Source organism: Semicossyphus pulcher, unplaced genomic scaffold (genome assembly GCF_022749685.1).
Source record: "Semicossyphus pulcher isolate SPU_LCO1_2020_fin unplaced genomic scaffold, fSemPul1.0.p SCAF_20, whole genome shotgun sequence".
NCBI classification, from domain to species: Eukaryota; Metazoa; Chordata; class Actinopteri; order Labriformes; family Labridae; genus Semicossyphus; species Semicossyphus pulcher.
In genome coordinates, this window is record NW_027211694.1 from 9,610,835 (window position 1) to 9,632,360 (window position 21,526).

The 21,526-nt window shown below is 44.2% G+C and overlaps 1 protein-coding gene across 1 annotated transcript in view; it reads left to right on the forward strand.

The window, feature by feature from the left end:
* Nucleotides 1-21,526, forward strand: part of plxna4 (plexin A4) — a 208,559-nt gene that overhangs the window by 180,573 nt on the left and 6,460 nt on the right. Inside the window, exons 23-29 of the mRNA XM_069670686.1 lie at nucleotides 920-1,066; nucleotides 1,496-1,655; nucleotides 4,641-4,744; nucleotides 7,895-7,994; nucleotides 10,682-10,872; nucleotides 14,949-15,118; nucleotides 19,865-20,077. Coding sequence (XP_069526787.1) covers nucleotides 920-1,066; nucleotides 1,496-1,655; nucleotides 4,641-4,744; nucleotides 7,895-7,994; nucleotides 10,682-10,872; nucleotides 14,949-15,118; nucleotides 19,865-20,077 — 1,085 coding nt within the window. The remainder of the gene's footprint in view (nucleotides 1-919; nucleotides 1,067-1,495; nucleotides 1,656-4,640; nucleotides 4,745-7,894; nucleotides 7,995-10,681; nucleotides 10,873-14,948; nucleotides 15,119-19,864; nucleotides 20,078-21,526) is intronic.

Genomic DNA, 21,526 nt, shown 5'->3' on the forward strand with positions numbered 1-21,526 from the left:
GACCGCACAGCCACTCCCCCACATGTGCGATCCCATATGGGGGAGCGGCCACACTGTCTCTCCAAAGTTGTAGAAAACATGGCTGTTCTAGGATTGATTATTCGGCCTTAAATGTACGAGCCAGAATCGCCAGGGGGTATCGGAATGGTCTGAGGTGAATGACGATTGGTCGATTTCAGCGAAAGCAAGGTTCTATGTAAAAACCTGCAGCTATTCTGAACGGCCCATTTCAGAGGCAACCTTTTTAAAAATGTAATTCTGGAAAAACATGTAATTATGCAGTTTTCACTTTTTCACTGTGAACAATAAACACCCAAAAAATTTGAAACATGCAAAATATGAGAATATCCATTCAAAAAGACATGACCCCTTTAAGAGAGTTTCTTTTACTCCATAGGTAATCTCTATTTACAGATTCTACATAGAAATGTCGTCGCCAGACTACTATAGGTAACCAGTAACGCTAAAAGCAAGATTCAAAACTCTCCACCCTCCACTCATCCCTTTACTGCCACTGGGGGGAGAATAAAAGCAATGATAAACGGCCAATCTCTTCAGCTTGATAAACAGCAGTGTTTTCAGGGGTGAGACAGGGTGACTTCAAAGTCTGTCCCTTATGGCATTTTTCAATGTTTATCCATCAAAGCCCTCCCAAACTCTGGCTTTATTTCGCCAAAGTACATATATATTGAGAGGTGGCACAATTTTCTTTAATTTAGGGGAGCAATAAAGTTGTGGACATGGTGTTTATAAGTCTTGCTCAGCAACTCTGGAGGCGAGGCAGACTGGAAACATTACAAGAAGGAGCTACAACTTTTCAGAAAGATATTTTCTCAGATATTAAACTTTGCTGACAGCTGATGTGGCTTCAAAGTTTTCTATCACCCTCTAAACTTTTTCTCTATTTCTCTGTTTGCAGGAGTGTGCAGGCGAACCTCTCTTCTCTCTCTTCTGTGCCATCAAGCAGCAGATGGAGAAAGGCCCCATTGACTCCATCACAGGAGAGGCACGCTACTCGCTCAGCGAGGACAAGCTCATCAGACAGCAGATTGACTACAAGACGCTGGTGAGGGGTTCACCTGCCCGGGGGTGCGGGGGCTAAAGGGGGACGCTTAATATGCTTTCATGGACAAAAGGAGAGAGGAAAGGGTGGTTATGGGTTGTCGGTCATGAGATGAGCAATGCGACATGAAGTTGTTGTTGTCACGCTTGACACGCAGAGGGCACAGGAGTGGCGACCTCACTTCCTGTTCAGACTGGAGCTGTCATATAAAAGAGTAGGGTTTGAGAGGAGGAGGAATGAAAGAGATTATGCATGTGAATGTGTCTGCACAGAACCTCTAAAGTCGCTCTGTTGTCTTCTTCTCTCCACTGTGAACTCAAACTCTTAGTTCTTCCATCTGTTTCTATTCAACCTTCTGGGAGTAAAGTTAACTGTGATAGGGAAATTATGTAAGTAACAACATATAAATATATGTTTGTATCTGTGCTCCAGGTGGTGAACTGCATCCATCCAGAGAACGAGAAGAGCCCAGAGATCCAGGTGAAGGCGCTGAACTGTGACACCATCAGCCAGGTGAAGGAGAAGATCCTGGACGCCATCTACAAGAACGTGCCACACTCACACCGCCTAAAAGCCTCTGACATGGACCTGGGTATGAATCTTTCTCCCTTTATATACACTATGTGAAAAAGCCGACAGTTGTAATACGGAGCAGGGCAAGTCTAATGAATGTATTTGAGTTTGTGCCGTTTCCATGTGTTGCATGTTAATGATGGGTTTTTTTGGAAGTCTTGCTCCCGCACATCCCTCTAGATATGTTACAGCTTGTCAAAACATTTCTACTCAACTATGTCCCTGGAGAAAAGCAGGCTGAACTTAGACACCCATCGATTTTCACTAAGGCTTCCCCACTCCTCCTTCACAGTCTTCCTAGATACTGAGAACCAGCTTTCTTTTCGACCTCGGGAGACTGGACTTCCTGGCTCTCTCAGTCAGATGTCTGAGTTTGGTCTCTCCCCCTCCCTAAACTTCCCATCGATCGCCTCTCTTGTCGACTGGGCGTCTGAGTCACATGATTGATCAGCTAATCAATCGAGACGCTCAGCGATCTCTTCCCTACAGAATCATTTTGCTAGTGCTTTCTTTCTTTGTCCTTCTTTACTTCTTGAGTGATGTTTGAAGGTGCTGTTTTGGCTCTTAATCGTATCTAACTTGGGGCCTAATATATGTGCAGATTACTTGTATGGGCTTCAGTGAGGCGTGGAACTGAATCTCTACAAGACAGCTAGTGATTAGGGGGTTTGGTACACCGGTGTTTGTGTGTTCATGCACATAGACATGCACGATTGTGAACATAATCTTGTTTGCCCATCGATACCTGCAGCCCGTCTCTGCACCATGCACCATGCTTTTTATGGTTTAATATTGCCAGATGGATTCTCCAAGCCCCCGTTGTGTGTTTGTAACAGCATATTTATAACCACACCTGGACCTGGAGATGGGCTGAGTGCATACCGTGGGGAATCTGCCTGTGTGAAAGCTAAGTGAAGAGATTGCTTTAGCCTTTTGACGGCATTCCTTGATAAAATTGTTTTACGGCCCCCTTTGGGCGAGATGTGTTCTTCTATTATTGTTTTATTATGAAAGGGAATTGGAAATCCTCAGTTAGCCGGCCACTCGCTCTGTGTGTCTGCGAGCGTGAGTAAGAGAGAGAGGGAGAGGGCGAGTGAATGCAAGCTCACAGGAGAACATGAAATTAAATATTTTTTATTGCTCTGTTTGCAGTGTGTTCGACATGCTGCAAATAAAAGCTCTGTTCTAATAATGAGTTGATTAACAGAGAATACTTGAGCAGAGGGTGCTCTGAGTCTACAGTGGTTTTCATGATCTCTGAAACGCATCCAAACATACAAACACAGACTGATTGCAGCGGCTGATAAGGATAATGGGATTGTGGCAGGTCTGTCCTGAGACGGATTGGCCGGCAGTATTGTTATCTCAGATATTGTTTTTAATTCCCCACCGCTGCAATCATCCACAGGGTTTCAGAGAATAAAGGAGCTCGACCCTGTGTGTGTCGAGTGTGTGTTTTGTGTGATTGTTGCTCGCAGCAAATGTGTGTCACGCATCTCTGCGGAGTACAACAGTCACCTTCAGCCTCTCTCTTCACCATCAGCTCTCTTACATTCCCTAAAGCCACTTTCTCTTTGGTTGCGTCTGCAGTCTACACACGCACGCACACACACTGTTCTGTTCCCTCTGCATGGGGACCACTGGATTTGGGATTCTGAGTATTCTCAGTTTGCTTTGCTTTCACACCAAGTTTATTCTTTTATTTATTCCCCTCTTCTTCCTCATTTCTTCATTTGTTTACTGAGGCTCGACTGGAGACGGGCGCTCATTTGCATCTTTATGGGAAGATGTACTGTATGGACCAAAACAACAGGAGAATCTTTATTTCCTGCAGATTCTTCAGATGCTAACACAATTCCGGTCGATCCTCCAAAGACAGGCCTCATCACGCACCGTGGTGATTGCCGCTTTGTTTTCCTGTTTGTGATCGGAATAGGAGATGACAGTGGCCGACTCGAGTGGGAAGCGCGGCGAGGAGCACAGGCGCAATAACGTATTCATAAAGCCCAGGATGTCTGCAGAAAGAAAAGAGGAATCATGTGCTTGTTTGTTTTTCGAGATGGCTTCCCTTTTTCACTTATGATAATGTTGCTGGGGTATTGTGAGATGTTTCTGTCACAGCTTTTGTTCTGTTTTGTGCTGAGGTTGCACAGATGTGGGACGCCTGGTGTATTCGGTGTGTAGTGTTGTAAGGTCATGTAAATGTCGTCATGTGCACTGGAAGCTACTTGTTAAAAAGGATGGAAATGAGACAATCTGCAGTCGTTTGCAGGTTTCTAGTTCCTCCATATCCTGTCGGTGTGGATGAGTGTCCCAGCAATATAAGAGCAGCCAATCAGAGGGCTTAGATCAGTGCATGGGGGTTTGACAAAAGCAGAGCAGGGACCTTCAGTGCCCTCAGAGAGCAGAGCATGAGGGCGGGCACTGCAGGAAGTGCACTAGCCCCGGGCATGCAGCAGTAATCACACCGATCGATCCAAACAGCGAGAGATGGAAAGTTAAGAGGGAGAGTGTTGCTATAAAAGAAGTAGAGTGGGTTTAACATCACTCTGCGTTTCTTTTCTACTCTTACTCTTAAGATTTTGTGTTTTCCTCCATTTTTTTTATCCTATTTATGCTTACAGACTCAACTTTTTTAATCCATGAGGAGAATTAGATTGCTACACATACAGCCAGTGGACATTATATGAATAATAGATTAAGCTATAAACCATAGAAAGATGCCTGCAGGTAAAAATCTGAATGTTTCAACCTGGACAGACTCTCGGTAATCATTCTTCTCTTAAAAAATATTATTTTTGCAAATATATCCGTAGCATTTTAAAATGATTGTTGGTCTCAACATTAGGCCATCCCTTGGAATCCAATGCAAACAATTTATGTATATCAGCAAATCAAAAGTGCAGAAAAGGGGTAAACAGAATCTCCTCTGCAGAGGAACAAATAAGAGAATAAGTAAATATTGTCACTGCTTCTAATCTTTCTGATTGTCTTTTGTTTGCAGAATGGCGTCAGGGTCGAGGACAGCGGATGATCCTGCAGGATGAAGACGTCACCACCAAGATCGAAGGTGACTGGAAGAGACTGAACATGCTGGCTCATTATCAGGTACGCCTATGACTGTATATTTAATAATGCACAACTGCAACCTGCATTAAACTCAGCACTGAACGCAGTGCACATGCATCAGGTCTGGTGAAAAAATGTCATATTTTGTAGGTGATGCACATGAGTGTGGCAAAATGGCTCCAGATCGCCCACTACAAATGTTCTAAAATTCAGCCCCTGGAGTATGTTTCACCGACATGTATGACATTTGGTATGCATATTTATCATATCAAGACCTACAAAAAAGTCTCTTACACCCATGCCCAAAATGTAACAGGAAGTCAGCCATTTAGCTTTGAATTTCAAAATAAGGTGTATTTTTTGCTATTTACAGGGTCTATACTTTATCGAACTCCTCCTAGGCCTTTTATCTGATCCTTTCCAAACTGGGTCAGTGTATTGACAAGACATTGAAGATTAAAAGTTATTAAAAGCTTGAGTTTTCGTCAAGGGGTGTGGTCGTGGCTGAGGGTCATATTTGGATGATTTTAGGCATTTTGCCAGAAAAAAGAGCCTGTTCGTCAACGATTGTGGCTTTGATTCTAGTTGTGACTGATAATTGCGTGGGTAAAAGTATGTTTCCTTGGTGTATACATGTTTGTCTATGGAGAGGGAAGAAATAATTTGACTTCAACAGAAATGCGTTTAATTAATAAAAAAAAAAAAGTCATTTTAGTATGAGATTATTTTAATATAATTGGAAAGCATTTGAAAACCGTTAGATCCCACACAGAAAGCAGTGAGGAAAAAAGATGATTGCTATCTGCTGATTGCTTGTAATTGATAGATTACATCTTCGGCTTTAAGACATTCGCATCCTTCTGTACAGAAAAGTTTTGTTGTTCATCCCACTTATACAGCATTAGCACAAAAACAGAATGCTGATAAATGTCACATTAAGACATATTAAAAACGTGGATACTAAATACAAAGGCCTGACATCCAGTATTTCACCATTTCTAAGTTATTTAGTCATTTATATAAACCTCTCATCTTTACCACCAATCCTCTCTATATCTAGCTGTCTCTAATGCACCCTCAATTCTTCACTAAGCTCTAATCTAATGGAACATTCAGCCAAATCCCTTTTCTAAACATTTAGTTGTGCAAGTCACACACAACACCTACTGACACCTACACAAACTATCTGTCAGGTTAAGAGGAATGAGGCAGGGATCTCCACTGAAGTAATCCCTCATGTGTGAGAGGGCTTGTTGTGAAATCAGATGTGCCGGCCAAGAGTCATAACAAAGATACAAAGAAAAAATCCAAAGACGTCTCACTAATTAAACACACAAATGTGTTTATGCAGAACATAACACAAACGCATAAAGGCAGGTGCTATTTTACCTCATCAGCAGTGATTGTCCATTCAAGCCGACCACAATGAGACGTGATTGCAGAGAGGCAAGTTTTGTCAACATGGTGTTAATAATCGGAGCAGCTGAGCGAGCAGCCACTGTCCCCTCCAAGTGCCGTTTGCCTGGTGCCTAAATTAAATGTCAGCATCAGCAAGTGTCAACAGGCCGGGAAGTAGGAGGCGCGGGTGGAATGGATTAGGGAGCTGATTTGAATCTGAGATAAGATAATGAAGACAGAAGTTAATTCATTTTTTCCAGGGCCGGGGAATAAGGGCGCCTTATCCTTGACAGACCAGGAAAAAAAGAGAGAGAGCACTCTACATGCACTCCAAATTTGTCAGGAGGCTATGCTCAGAGCGAGGAAGGGAGGGGACACCTCCATCAGCCTCACTCAAGGGCATCTGCACTTCCATCCATTTGTTTGTGAAACTTAATCACTGAAATGTGGCTTTAGTTTAAAAAGGTTTCTTTAGAAAGATCTTCACTTTACTAATCAAATCCATTGATGCACTCTTTATTTATTGATGCAAACCCAGATGTGATCCATCTCTGCTCTTAGGATGTCCTCCAGACATGATATCACAGTATTGTTTGCCTTATTACAAGCTAATACGACCGACCAGACACGCTCAATAGAATCATGTGCTCTCCTTTATTACGCTAATCTGGTTTGATCTGCCACCAGCAGAACTCACCCACTCACTCTGCCTTCGGTTAGAGCGTCGCAGCTTGCATCACCAACTCTGTCAATAGTTTGATATCTTGCTCGTGGAAACATCACGTGGTCGCTACGAGCAAAAAGTGGCATTTGCCGTATCAGATCTTTTTGTCCCATAATGAGAGACATATCTCCTCCTCCTCCTCTCTTTCAGGGAAATCGTGCTTTATCCTCTCCTACTAATGTTATTTCCCCAAATGCCAGGCCTCCTTTTCATTATGCTCCATTGTGCTCGGCTCGTTTTAAATCCATTCAACATAAGAGCAGTGATCAGGGAGCATGCTTAAGGGTGTTGGAGAGTCGGGGGGGGCTCCCCACAAAGGAATAACAAAATCTGCCCTGTGGGCCTCCTGCTCACAATAATATAAACATATTATGCATAAGGAGCAGATTGAGTGACTGGGTGAAATAATGATACAATCTTAATAAGACCTCAGCTCGCAATCACACACATGTATGCACAAAAAGCCCCTGGTCTCTATTCCCTGTCCCATCCAGCCGCACCATGATGGAGATCACTTCAATTAACCCTGCCTTCCCCTGCAGCTCGGGCAGCCAGATTATGCAGAGTAGGGGTATACCGTGTGTGTGTGTGTGTGTGTGTGTGCACGGCTGGGACAGAGTGCATCCCAGTTGTGTTAATTGAATCCTGTTTGGCCGACTAGGGAAGGGAGGAGCATACGACTGACTCATTTACACACACTTATTTACACGTAGACACACACACACGCTGCTTCATTCTTCACACCTTCACACGCGCACTACCCAGCCCAGGAGGAAAGGTATTATTGAATAGAGGCTGTGGGACGTCCCCTCTCGCACAGGCCTGTGTGATGCTCGGCTAAACTCGCCCTCCCCCTGTCACTCATCATATGCATGTGTGGGCTGAATGGAGCACATAAGGGTAATAAGATATTCTGTTTATCCACATGAAACCAGAATAAATGGAGGGAAGTATAGAAAATGACACCAGCACAGTGATGTATGGCTTTTCTTATTGGTTTTGTTAGAAAAATATAGCTTTTGTGTTGAATGGTCATTTGCATAATGTATGTATGTTTTGTCTTTCAGGTCCCTGATAATGCAGTGATGGCGTTGGTTCCCAAGCAAGTTACAGCCTACAATTCAGTCAACAACTCCACCGTGTCTCGGACTTCTGCGAGTAAATATGGTGAGCCGACATGTTTCTGCACTTCCTCAGGTTTCAGCCTCTTTCCTATCAGACCTGTGTCTGCTTGGCGTCCTCAGAGCACAGTGTAGTCAACACAGCAGCAGGGACAACAAAGTTTTGACCACAAGCTGATGTGTCATTGCCACTGCACAGTGACAAACATGCCTGTCAGAATAGCTGGCAACAGATAAGTTCCACTTTAGAAGTCAACCTGGAAACCTGCTAAGCTAAACGGAAACAAGTCCGGGACCGTTACGTCCGAGCACGGAGGAAAATGTTGGAGAAACAGAGCGGGGACGGTGCCGACAGTGTGATCTTAGATTTAACACAGCAGTAACCTCCTCGAGTGTCCATGTCTGTTGTTTACATCCCGCACAAACGGTACTTGCAAACAGCCTGAGCTCTCTGGTCTGCCCTCTAGAGGTATCCTCCAGTAACACGCGTAGTGCATAGACAAGTATGTGAACAATTACGTTCATGACGCAGCGGGTTGTGTACGAGAACGCGAGGTTAAAAGCAAGTATATCTCCAGCCTAAGGCCTAGTGCACAGGTAGAAACTAGATAGATAGATAGATGTACTTTATTGATGCCAAACTGGGAAGTTGTGGCGTTACAGCAGCAGGTTCAATTAAAGCGACTACAGCACAGGAGAAAATAGATACTAACATAATAACCCTAACACTAGATGAAGGAGTCTATACATCCAGGAATTTTAACAGCAATAGTAAACTACACACTACATTTATATCTTATAAATACTCGCAACATACTCGGTTATTATTTCATATTTAATAGTAACAGGAAAAAACTGTTAAATAAACATGCGAGGAATAGTTTAATGCAATAAAATCACAGATAAAACAGTAAAAATATCGAATATGTGTCTAAAAATAATATATAACACTTGAGAAAAAATACAGGTGATGAGCGTCCACAGCCTCCTGCATGAGAGTCCTGACAGACCTCGAAAGACAAGACACAATTTAAAGTAGTTGAAAGGATTTCTGCAACATAACAAGAGACCAAATAGACTTCTTCTTCTGTTGTTCTGGCCTCTTGAGACACCAAAGTGCTTCCGTGTGCCTGTGTTTTTTCTGCCTGTCCGTCTGCTCCGCGTCTCCTTGAACCGCAGAAACCATCAAGTTAGTCGCTGATCAAAGGGCCGGCCTTGCCGGCCGCAAACACTTCAGACACATCAAATGTGGTGCCACATTATTAGCATCGCCTCATCTCCATACGGTCTCACCTCGCTTCTCCGGCTCCAAATTAGACCAGATAGGACAAGGTGAGTGGAGCAACAGAAAAAGGGAGGGAGGAGGTTAGGAATATCTCCCGCCACAATTTTTTTAAAGGATTGACTTCAAACGCGAGTGTGATCCACTTTACAGCTGGCGTGGCGCTCGAGAGTGACTTTGAACTCTTTCTGAGTACAATGGCCGAATACTGAAGAAAGAGACTTGAATTTATAATAGCTGTTGCAGAGAGAGAGGGGGGAGCCGAGCGGGAGAGAGGAAAGTTCCGGAAAAAGTACAAAGATTAAGACAAACACTGTGTAACGTGTTGAGTCAGACAATGAAAGGAGAAACCTTTGAGGCTTTGATGTAATGTTTCCATCAGAAGCCAAAAGAGGAAAAAAAAAAACATCAGACAAATAACACGTCCTTTGTGAGGAGGATCAGAATAGAACCAGAAATCTGTCTCCTGTGTATCCCTGACTCTTCATCACCCTCAGCTCTCCAACTTTTTGAATGAATAATTAACTCTAAATGAATGAACTACCCACTCTCGCTTTATGTAACGACACAATCACGTCCTCCTGCACCCACACACACCCTCAAACACAGCACAATTAGTGTCTCTATTGTCCGGCGTCCCTGAGACAGCCCTGGAGAGAATAGTTGACACAGGTCTTACAACAAGAGCTGCAAACGTTGTCACATGATCGTACTGTAATTACACACACACGCACACACACACTGTATCTGATATCTCCAGCTGTCCCTCTCTCTCTGAACCCTCTCCTCCTTCTTTTCTCTCTGGACAGATTGATTTCTGTCACAGTAGAAAAACACTCTTTTTTTTTTTTCTCTCCTCTCTCCAAACCTCACCCACTGATCAATCTTTTTTCACACTGTGTAAACATTCATTGAGCCATGTGTTTGGAAATGTCATCGCCACCGCGGCCATTGGGTGGGCCATACATATTTCATCTCCTCTGACACCTGTTCGATTTTGTGTCAGCTGGCGATGCCATGTCTCGTCCCCGGGAGAAGAAGGCATGAAAAATTAAGCATGCACGCTCTCTGAAAGTTTCATGTCCAATCTCACAGACCTGTAAATTGGAAGCCAGAAAACTGTAATCTGCAGGTGACGTGCAGGCGATGGCCTTCCTGGCCTCCTCGGTGAAGCGACAGGCGTTTATTTTTAGGTTTATTTTACCTTTCTTTCCTTCTAGCTTTGCTCTGATGAAGGTTTATTCATTCGCTTATTACTCTTTAGGCAGAGAAAACTCAGCTTTTTATTTCCAGCACACACTCTACAGAGCTTTATAGGCGCACATAAAGGTTTATGAGATACATTACCATTATATATCATAGTAAGAAGTAAGAAAAAAAGAAGCTAGAAGGTTTTGATTTCCCTATCGACCATCAGAAGGACATGATCTAATACATGTTGTTCTTCACAGAGAACATGATCAAGTACACTGGAAGCCCCGACAGCCTGCGCTCCCGCACTCCCATGATCACCCCGGACCTGGAGAGCGGGGTGAAGGTCTGGCACCTGGTGAAGAACCACGAGCACGGAGACCAGAAGGAGGGCGACCGCGGCAGCAAGATGGTCTCTGAGATCTACCTGACACGACTTCTGGCGACCAAGGTGAGCCACCTGAACTCTATTACAGTGTTAATTTTGTCGGCTATTTTAGATTTAGGGCGAAAATGCAGATTTGTTTTAGTCACATTTTAGTCATTTTTACCCTATATAGTTTTAGTCAACAACAACTCCAAACATTTTAGTCCAGTTTTAGTCAATAAAAAGTTGTTACTTTTAGTCAAAACATTTTCCCTCTTGAGAAAACTCCTCCAGTTGCTCTGTTGTCGTTTTTACCCGTTTGCTTCTGGTAAAATTAGAGCAGATCGTCCATACAGTAAAGAAGGATGAGGGCACGGCATCTACATTTTTATTCTTGGTCCTAACTTTTCATCGCTTCTCATCTAAACAGTCTGACAGAAGCAGACAGCCGATGATCGCTCCTTTTTGTGCAGAAGCAACGTCAAATGACGCATAAAGCCGCCCTTTCTTCTGAAGCAGAGAGGCTGGGTGACAGAGAAAGTTCAGTTATCTCTAACTGGTGCTGGAGGCTACAACATGTCATGGGACTTAAATGTCCGACAGCCCACCACTAACATTTTAGTCTCGTTAACGAAAAAAAAAAAAACCGCCTCGACTGAGTTTTTATTATCAACGATCTATTCTTAGCTCGTCAACGTCTCGTCTTCATCACGGAAAAATTGTCGTCATCGAACAAAACACTGCTCGAGGAAATCTTAAATTTGTCTCATGATCTGGTCGTTTCTTTCTCATGTTAAATTCACTTTGAATTTTGAGTCTGTAAAATTTAGTAGGGCGAATAATTTTAATAATTATTTAACAGCAAATACAGAGTTTAAGTCCCAACTGTTGCATTTAAAATGAGTGTAAATGTTTCTTTCTTCCTGAAGCCGTTCAGATGGTGAAAGGTCAAAAGGTCACTTTAACCATCACCCTGTGCTAACATGAGTCAGAACAGCCTGACTTTATTTGAATATTCTTGTTTACTTTGGATGAGTCATCTCAGTGGAAAAGATTATTCTAATGTATTCCTCTATCCCCTCAGGTGAGACAGAGAAAATAGATATTTCTGTTTGTTTGCTCTGTTCATTGTTGCGTTGACGCTGCAGCGTATCAAAAAGAGAAAAGAAGAAAGGAGCCATGAAGTTAGTGCAGGTGTTCCTGTTATATAAAAAAAAAAAGATCAGGCAAAAATAGAAACGCCTATAAAATGAGTCTCTTTGAATGTGGCGTGCGACAATGGCCTCCAAAAAGCAGTTAATTTGGTTTGGACTTTGATCCAAAAGCTGAATGCAAATTTCCAACCCACTCTTAAAGCACCGCCTCTCTCTTTTTCTTCATTAAGACGTCCACTCTATCAGACTCAGACAGCAGCGAGCAGAGGAGCGGGAAGGAAAAAAGAAAAGCTACAATCGGAAAATGTCCACGCTGTAATTTTTCATAAAGAACATTTCAGTTTGTTTTTTGTTCCGCTGTCTGCGTCTGTGAAACAGTTTACATAGAGAACACCAGCTCAGCTCTGTGTATTTAATGTAAATAGACAGTGTGTTAAACAGAGTGTAAAACAGGACACATATAGAGCAAACTAACATGAAGAGAAGGAGAATAGAAACATCCAGTCTTGAACGTTCTGCCCTGCTAAGCAGACTGCATACCGCATTAGCGGTACAATTACTTGTAAGTGACACATGTTTAGCCACATATCTTTTAAATAAGTACATCCCTTTGCCCCTTTTTTTATTCAAAACTAAGGGGGGAAGTTAAGCAGGATGGGGATTATTACATGGAAGAGCTGCTGTTTTGCGCTCGTTTAAAAAATAAAGCTTCATTCGAATAGTTAAACAAGTAAACACCTATCGAGTCTGGACTTGACAATAAACTGTTAAAAGAGCTGCCCCCTCCCTTCCCTGCTCATCATCGATCTGTGCGTGGAGTTGAGATCAACTAACCTGAGAGCGCAGGACCGCGCAGCAGAGAGTGGAGGTGCAGACAGCTTCACAATCAGACACAAAACAAGAGCAAACTGCACGGATCTGCGAAACCTTATGTTTGTGCTTGAATATCATTTGTGCAATTTGCTTTGTGAGTCAGACCCCGAGACGGAGCAGATAGCCGGGGCAAATGATGCGCAATTTATGGAGCTATCAGCAGCCGCAATTCATTATTAGTGAATTCCCCCCTTAGGCTTTATCCTTCTTTAACTCTTCTCTAAACAGTTAGAAACTGCAAAAGCATTCACACATATCTATAAAGTTAGCTAGCGTTAGCCAGCTAAAGGCTACAGTTCATATCAGATCATGTAAGGTTGAACAAGAAAAGTGTCTTTCCTTTGACTCAAGGACCACACTCACATGCAATTAACTGAAACAGTCTAAACAAGCAGAGACAGTGACGACAACAGGGCAACAGAGGTACAACAGTCTGTGAATATGAACTAATACACACAAAAGAGGGACTCTGCAGAATCTAATGTAGGGGAGAAGGAGCAGCCTCGACACACACTGTAAAGTCCTCCACACACCTTCACACATGCACACACGCCCCCTCTTGGCCCTTATGAGCTGCTCTATTTCCCTGCTATTATCCCATTCCAGAGAGCAGGAAGGGCTTCAGACCGCAGACAGCACATCATCTTTCCAGATGGATTGTTTTCGTGGAATAACCAGTTTATCTTGGCCGCCCATCTCTCTTGGTGAGGAATGATTGGGCAGACAGGCAGCGTAATTGACTGCGTTTGGCTTTCACCTTGCCAATAAATACTTCTCCCTGGCAACGCCGCTGACGTCTCTCATATTAGCTCCATCAGTGTCACTCTGACTGAGTGTGGGTACAGGGCGTGCTCGTGTGTGGACAGTGGAGGGGCACGGGGGAAGAATCGCATCTACTGCCCTCACCTCCTCTCAGGAGTGTGTGTGTGTGTTTCCATCTCTACCTGGCTTCTTTCTGTTTTAATACAATCCATAACATTCTGATTGTTTGCTCTCATTTCAATGTGCAGGCAGACGGCATCTAAACATCCAGATGACACATTGTGTTTAGAGCGGGGTCTAATGACAGGGTGGATGGTAGTGGGGGGTGTGTGTGTTGGCAGCTTCAGCTCCACCAGGGAACAAGAGAACCCCGTGACGATGACAGTGTTGATGCATGAGTCCCCCTTGAGATGGAGGATGACGTAAAATGTCACAGCAACAGCACTTGTAGGCACACGCAGGTTTTGGTTCTCCACACACACACATAAATGCATGCACACACAAACTGTAGAGTCTTCTAATGCAGACTGTCAGTGGGAAGACACGTGGGCTTGATTTAGAGATATGCGATTCCACCTTTCATAGAAGAACGATAAGGGAATGTGGGCCACATTAGAATTATAGCCGTGATTGTCGGACTAACAGGATTCTCTCCTCCCACTCTCTCCTACCTCTCTTGACTCTGTGATTCGGTCGCCCGCTCCGGCCCAAATTGGATTTTTATTTGCCAGTGCCTGTACACACCTCATCTGCCACACTCAATGGCCTCTTTTCCTGATAGGAAACCTCTGTCGTTTCATTTCCATCCCTCGCCCTCGCCTTCTCCCGTGCATCCCATCAGCTCATTCTTTACAAGAGGATTAGATTCTCTCACTCTCTGTCTCTCCTCTCTCTTCTCCTCCTCCTCCTTAAAGTCGCCAACATTAAATCAAATTAGGGTCAATGGTGCAGTGTGGGAGCTAATCCGGCAGCACAAAGAGGCTTAGGAGATGCGCCTCCTGTTCCCAGATATTATTAAAAGTCAGCTGTGAAATAACAATTTCCCCCATCAAAGCTGCAAGCAGATTTAGAGGCCAGGTCTGCGAGATAGGAGTCAGACACATAAACATCGGAGCGAGGGGACACAGTGACAGGCGCTGCACAACTCATAAACTCACACAGGAAAATATCCGCACAGGTTTATGCCAATCTTTCTGTCAACATTATGTCCTGGAATGTAGCAACATGTATTAAGCAATCTTATTCACTGGCTCTGTGTCTCCTTCAATATAGAAACTGGCTGAACATACTGAAACTGTAGACTGGCAAAGACTGGACCAACACATGTGAAGATTTAGAGCGTCATGTAATCTGTTTGTCCTTCCTCTGCAGGGTACGTTACAGAAGTTTGTGGACGACCTGTTCGAGACCATCTTCAGCACGGCCCACAGAGGCAGCGCCCTGCCGCTGGCCATCAAATACATGTTTGACTTCCTGGATGAGCAGGCCGACAAACACAACATCCACGACCCGCATGTCCGACACACATGGAAGAGCAACTGGTGAGTAGAGCAGTGTGAAAGTCTTAATGACACAAAGACCAGCATGAACACAAAGACATAGAGAGGCTGTGGGCGGGTTCTTAAAATGTATTTAATTATTTGTACATGTAGCTTTACTCATGGCCCTTTTTCTGTGCTGTTGTTTAATGCTCTGCAGACATAATCAGTACATTTTGGCACATTACTCACGGCATTGCCCTGGTATTACCCAGTGTCAGTGCCAAGCTTCACCACACGCCTCTTCCCTTCCTAATATCCATTAACCACAGGGGCGTGTAATCTTCATTAAAGCCAACCACAAGGGGCTAATCCAATTGGCTGCCAAGACTCTCCATCTATTATCATGGATAACTGGGCCAAAAAGCGCCTGTCACTGTGGAAACCTCCATGGTGACAAATGTACGCTCCCAGGTGGAAGGAAGTCCACCTCTAAATTAATATCCACTGATTAATTTAGACCGTGCTGACCTCTCTGAGTCCACCTGAACAGGCTGGCAGGGGTTAAATAACCAAGAGTGCACCAGAATGTGGTGAGGAGGGAAATGAAAAGGTGAAGAAAGGGAAGTGAACTCAGTGGGAGTTAAACGCACACTAATATCTCATTAGCCTCCTGGCCTCTGCCAAGATCCCAGCATGCATCACTCAGCGCTAGGCCCAGGGGTACCATGGAGATGGGAGGATAAAATTGATGTGCAACGAGGGACAAATAGATAGATGGAGGGAAGAAAGGGTTTAGAGTGGCTAAAGAAGGGAAGGATTATTATTTACTTTCCGCCATGGTCCTAATTTTGCTCCTTTCCTGTCTGCATCATCGGGCCATTCGCCGTGTCTGTTAAGTGTTTCTGAGAGCCACGGGTCGCTCTTACATTACACTTTTTAATGGAACGAGCTCTCACTAGAGAGCTGTGAATGAATAGCTATTTATCATAACACACCAGCACAAAAAGCCACTTAGATTGCAGCACAGCAGTTTGTGCCGATGCCACCACAGATATCTTCTCTGTGTGGGATGCGCATATGTCTTCTCGCTCCTCGCCGCGTGTGCTTAACCGTCACCTTTAATCGTCTGAAAGAGTGCAAATCGCAGCTGTGGCAAAAGCCTTCATTTAGTCTGAAGCTGGAGAATTATAATGCAAGTGCCCCTCCCGTACTGGGCCCCCGTCCCATTAAACACATCAGACCCATCGTCATCACACATGCCATTAACTTCAACCCATCGCAGCAGCCAGACTGCTGTCCCGGCCTCCCCTGCTGGGTTCCCCTGCTATCGGAGCTCCACTGTACATCTTCCAAAGCAGTCCTCAGCCTGCAGGGCTTAAGAGGCTGCTATCCCGAGTTTGCTTCTTATGTCATGATATTGTGTTAATGACTTACTTACCAATAATTTGACTGAGAATATAATTAGTGCTGTTATATCTGAGGGGAATGGTTGTATTGACATGCCTTTAGAGCAGTACAGTACATTTCAGAGCCTCTCCTTTCAGTACATGAGGGTATTTTAAGTTTTAATTTTATGAGTAAAAAATCAGTCAAACTGTAAGTCGTCTCTGTACCAAGTGACAGAGATGTGATGTGTATTTGTATGCGCGTACAGTAACTGTGTGCATGCATGAGTCACTGGCTCCGAGAGCATCTCCAGATGGTATCTTTTGGATTAGCGGCAGAGTGTCAGCGTCTCCTCTCATCCTCGCTCCTCTGTATTTGGTTTCTGTGTGTGTGTGTGTGTGTGTGTGTGTGTGTGTCTGTCTGCGCCGTGTGACCGTGTGTTTGTCATGTCGGGATGCAGCAGACAGAATTTTAATTATCGTGCAAAACTGGCACACACTTCCTCTTGTCTGCATGCAGATTACCACCTCTCTGCTGTCATAATGCGGTCCCAGCCTTCTCGCATTGTAAATGCCGTCAGTAGGAGTTTTAAGGACGAGCTAATTATCTGGAGTGTTTGTAAGGTGTGTAATTTACAGAAACTTTTCAAGGTATTTAAAGCCCCTTTGTCCAGGCATACAGTGTGTTCAGTAGTGGATTTGATCTTGCTACTCACTCGAAAGGTCACGGCTTTTGGCCTACTGAGGTGCAGTTGGAACAATGCCCAGCCAGGTCACCTTCATAAAGCTGTTCATTCAAACTCGGGTCGCTGCAGGGAGAAAGGTCAGGCTTGGGCTGTTCCCTGTCTGTGCTGTAATCCCTTGAATGGGAAGCCCTGAACCGCCACATCTGTGACCCTTTGCGTGCCAAAGCGAGCAACTTCATTAGGCCAGCATCCCACAGCTGCAGAGTCAGAGGCTCGCTCGCTCCCAGTGCCGCGAGTGTTGTTGTCATTTGCAGTATAGTGCCTGTGAACATATTAATAACCAGGCCTTGTAAACAGCAGAAAGAGCTTAAACTCTTGTGGTTGTTTTGCTGCTTTACAATTAAGACGTTTTGTAAATACTGGTTGGTAAGCTTTCCTTCTTGGGGAGATGAGTTGAGAGACCAAAATCTATGTAGTAAAGATACTGTACGAGTGTTTCTTATATACTCAAATGCTTCCTATTGGAGCAGTGGATTTACTCTTTAACACATTTTTCTTGAATCAGTTTATAGCCCTTTGTAATCGATGGACAGAGCATTAGTCTTTTAATAAAGGGCTTTTTCTGACTCCACCAGCGTAATTGCTCCAGGATCAGAGATGCCCTTGATCTCGGCAGCTGATATTTACCCTAATCCCTGGCCAAAAGCACCGATCGTGGCCGTCCTTTAGATTCCTAAATCTACTCAGCGTGAGTTTAAAAATCTGCGCTTTGCCTATTTTCACCACAATAGGTAATATGCAGAAGTTATTATGGTGATTATTCTGAATGCACACAATCATGTGGGGGAACTAGTATTGCCAATGCCCCGTTGGAACAGCACATAGCTGAAAGCTCAGGGCAGCTGGGGCAGATTGTCAACAATCAAGCCGGCACAGCAGTGGTGTTAATATCCCTTTGATCCCCGCACCTAATCCCACTAGATTCTTTGCTTCGATTAATTTTCAACTCATAATGTAGAGTTTTTCTTTCCCCTGAGTCCAAATCCTCTTTTGTTAGATTGTACATCTGAATGGCTTTGTGGGTGGTTGTGCTTAGTGGGATGGTAGGAGAGCACCGGTGGTGTTTAAGTGATTGCATTTCATTTCACTCTTCATATCATACCACATAAAGAAAGTCCTATGCAGGCGAGAAAGCAGTGTCTTTTAGATTTTAGCCACATCAGCTATAAGCACAGTAAAGATATAGAGATCCAAGTCACACTCAGCTCTTCCTTAATACCACCTGAGCCCCTTCACTGCAGCCCACAGATAAAGCTGGCCCTATATCTATTCATTTTGGCAGAAACAAGCCCAGCAAATAAACACACTTGTATTTTTTTATTATTCTAGACAGGCACAAAATAGGACCCACTAGCACAAACAAGGCAATATGAACTGTGTCACCGTGCGGCCCCCAGCGAGGACCCCTGGACACTGCTGGAAAAAATGAGAGCCAGCCACCACCTGGTTTTAAAGATAAAGGTTTTATTGAATTGAGCACACACATCAAATAGAGCACATCGGCAACAGCAGGGCCTGTGTACTCGCTTTGCAAAGTGAATGAATCCTCGTCCCCCTTCTGGCCCATAATATGCTCGCGTCTATTGCCTGACTGGCTGCGGCAAATATAAAAATGGCATTTAGGGACTTAATCTCAGAGCAGTTCAACCGGACACAGGCTGGTGTTTTACTTTACACTCTCTGTTCCTCTGTTTGCATTTGGCTATTTGAGCGCTCTGTCACTGAGATGGAGGTGAACTAACAATGCAACAGTCATCTGTATGAAAGCGGGCCGAACACAGCACATACACATGCAGAAAAGTAATTTTTAAACAGATGACTGGTCTACAGGTTGTCAAAGTCAAAGTTTAGTTAAGTTAAAACAGCGCACTGATTAGCACTCCGTATTTTAGGACTCATTCCACACCAGCATACTGTTACATCACAGTAGAGATGTTCTGATACCATTTGTCCTTCCTGATGCCTGGACTTCAGTACTGGCAGATACCAAGTACCACCAAGTACCGATAATGGTACCAGAACAGCTGGCTCTGAGTTGTAAAAGTACCGTAAAGTCTGGAATATAAGTCGCACCAGAATATCAGATGCAGTCTGTTTTGGGGGGTATCCCAGGGGGAAAAGGGTTTTTCTATAGTTATTAATTAATGGATATACGTTATTTCAACACTATTTCAATTTATTTTCATTTAAGACACATTCAAAACACACAAATTACAGTCTACCATCTGTTTTCCCCATGTCGTGTTTGCAGTCCTTGCTAGCCACCGCAGATGTAGCTAGCGGTAGCTGGCAGCCTACGGTAACGTTGATTGTTGTGAGGGTGGCAGCTGCACTGGGGATCATGACGGGACGAAGCGTTAGCAACAATCAAGCAGTGAAAACACAAAACAGCACTGTGGCACTTTGTAAACAGGAGACATTGTAGCAGCTTGCACCTGGAAACAGTGTAATGCAGAGATATGACATCACCACTTAACAATCGGATAGCACTATAGTCTGGGTAAAATAGCGTAAAACAATAACATACCTCTCTCTGCATTTTATACTGGTATATTGGTCGCACCGCTACATAGGACGCAGCCCACTTTTTAGACAAAAAAAGTGCATCTTATTCTGAGTTTTACGGTAATAAACTAAGTTGCCTCTAAACTACCTTGTTCTCTTTCTCCCTGCAGCCTACCTCTGCGTTTCTGGGTGAATGTGATCAAGAACCCCCAGTTTGTGTTCGACATACACAAGAGCAGCATCACAGATGCCTGTCTGTCCGTGGTGGCCCAGACCTTCATGGACTCCTGCTCCACCTCAGAACACCGCCTTGGGAAGGACTCACCCTCCAACAAGCTGCTTTATGCCAAGGACATTCCCAGCTACAAAAGCTGGGTGGAGAGGTGAGCTGTCGATAGAACGCACACGTGTACTCGGCAAACACCGAGTTTGTGTATGTGTGTGGGGTGGGCCTTTATGTGAGTGAAAACGTCAGAAAAGCTGCATTAGCCATGTTTCATGTCGACACATACACAATGGGGCTGTAGCACTGTGATCTATGGGCCATGAAACACAAGCCAAATTACAACACAGCGGGAATGGATGGGAGCGCCCGGGGCTCGAGATCTACAGTACAGAGGAGGCAGAGTGCTGGGAGGGTGCAGAAGTGTGTGAGAGTATTTTTGAGGCAGTACAAGCAGGTAATTTGTTAAAATGAGAGTTTTATTAAATTTATTTGTCAGCAGGGCTGGCGAGGAGGTCCTGAATAAAAGATGGGGCAGTGTGAAGTGGTCCGAGTATTTATGCGTCTGTGGCAAACTTCAGTATGAGAATATATCTGTGCTGCTTGAATGGGTGAAACCAAATGAGCTGCTTCAGGCTCAGGACTGTACACCTTACTGTGTTTGTCTCTCTGATTCCCCTTAAACATGGCCTGATCGGACACTGTGAGCCGAAACAATGTCTGTGGAGAGCTACTGTAGGGGGGCAGATATTTCAGCATGTATTTACTTATTTTTTATAGCACTCCCTCTCCACTCTGGGATTTTCAGGAAATGCTGTATGTGCTGAAAAAGAAACATCCCCCTGTCCTGTCGAGTATATAAAACACCTTAGTTGCAAGTTTGGGGGAGCCGTACATCAGTGAACAGCCCACAGTGGAATTTATTCAGTTGGAAAAGCCTCCGTAATAAAGTAATGACTGACTCAGGGTGGATCCACTGCTGCTCCACTCTGCTGTCCAACTGTGACAAAGTAAGGGTCATGTTAGGGGGAGGATTTAAAGGCAGGCTGCAGCAGCTGTGGAAGACGGCTGAAATGTACAGTGTAGAGGCAGAGAGATGTCCTTTTCTGTCTCCTTCATGCTACAGCTGAATTGTAAGGATACGGCGTCCTTACCTGGTGGGCAGGCTAATAGGAATCTGTTTCAGGAGGAAGTCTTTGCTGCTTGTTCACGGCCTCTCTGCAGAGACACGTGTAGTTATTTTAGACTTTTAACAATGCTGCTTCAGCAGTTTTACTTCTTTTTGTACATTAGGGTTAGAAGGCAGTGCAGCTCTCTTCCCCACAGATCTTTGTAGCTGCTGCAGTATGTTGATGTTATGAATTCGGGGCTGTGAAGTGAAGCGAGCTCGTGAGATATCGACACTCGCCTTGAATTTGATGTGGGAGTTGATGGTCTCCTGACAATGACGAATCCATCACAGCTGTCATAACATTATTTGTTTACAAGAGGGCGCGCATATGGATCAGTACATTTGCTAATGTTACATTTTAAAGAAACGCTCATAATGCAGTTCTTAGAGCAACTGTGCAAAAAAGATCTGGTTTTCTAAGATTTTACTTTAATCCAA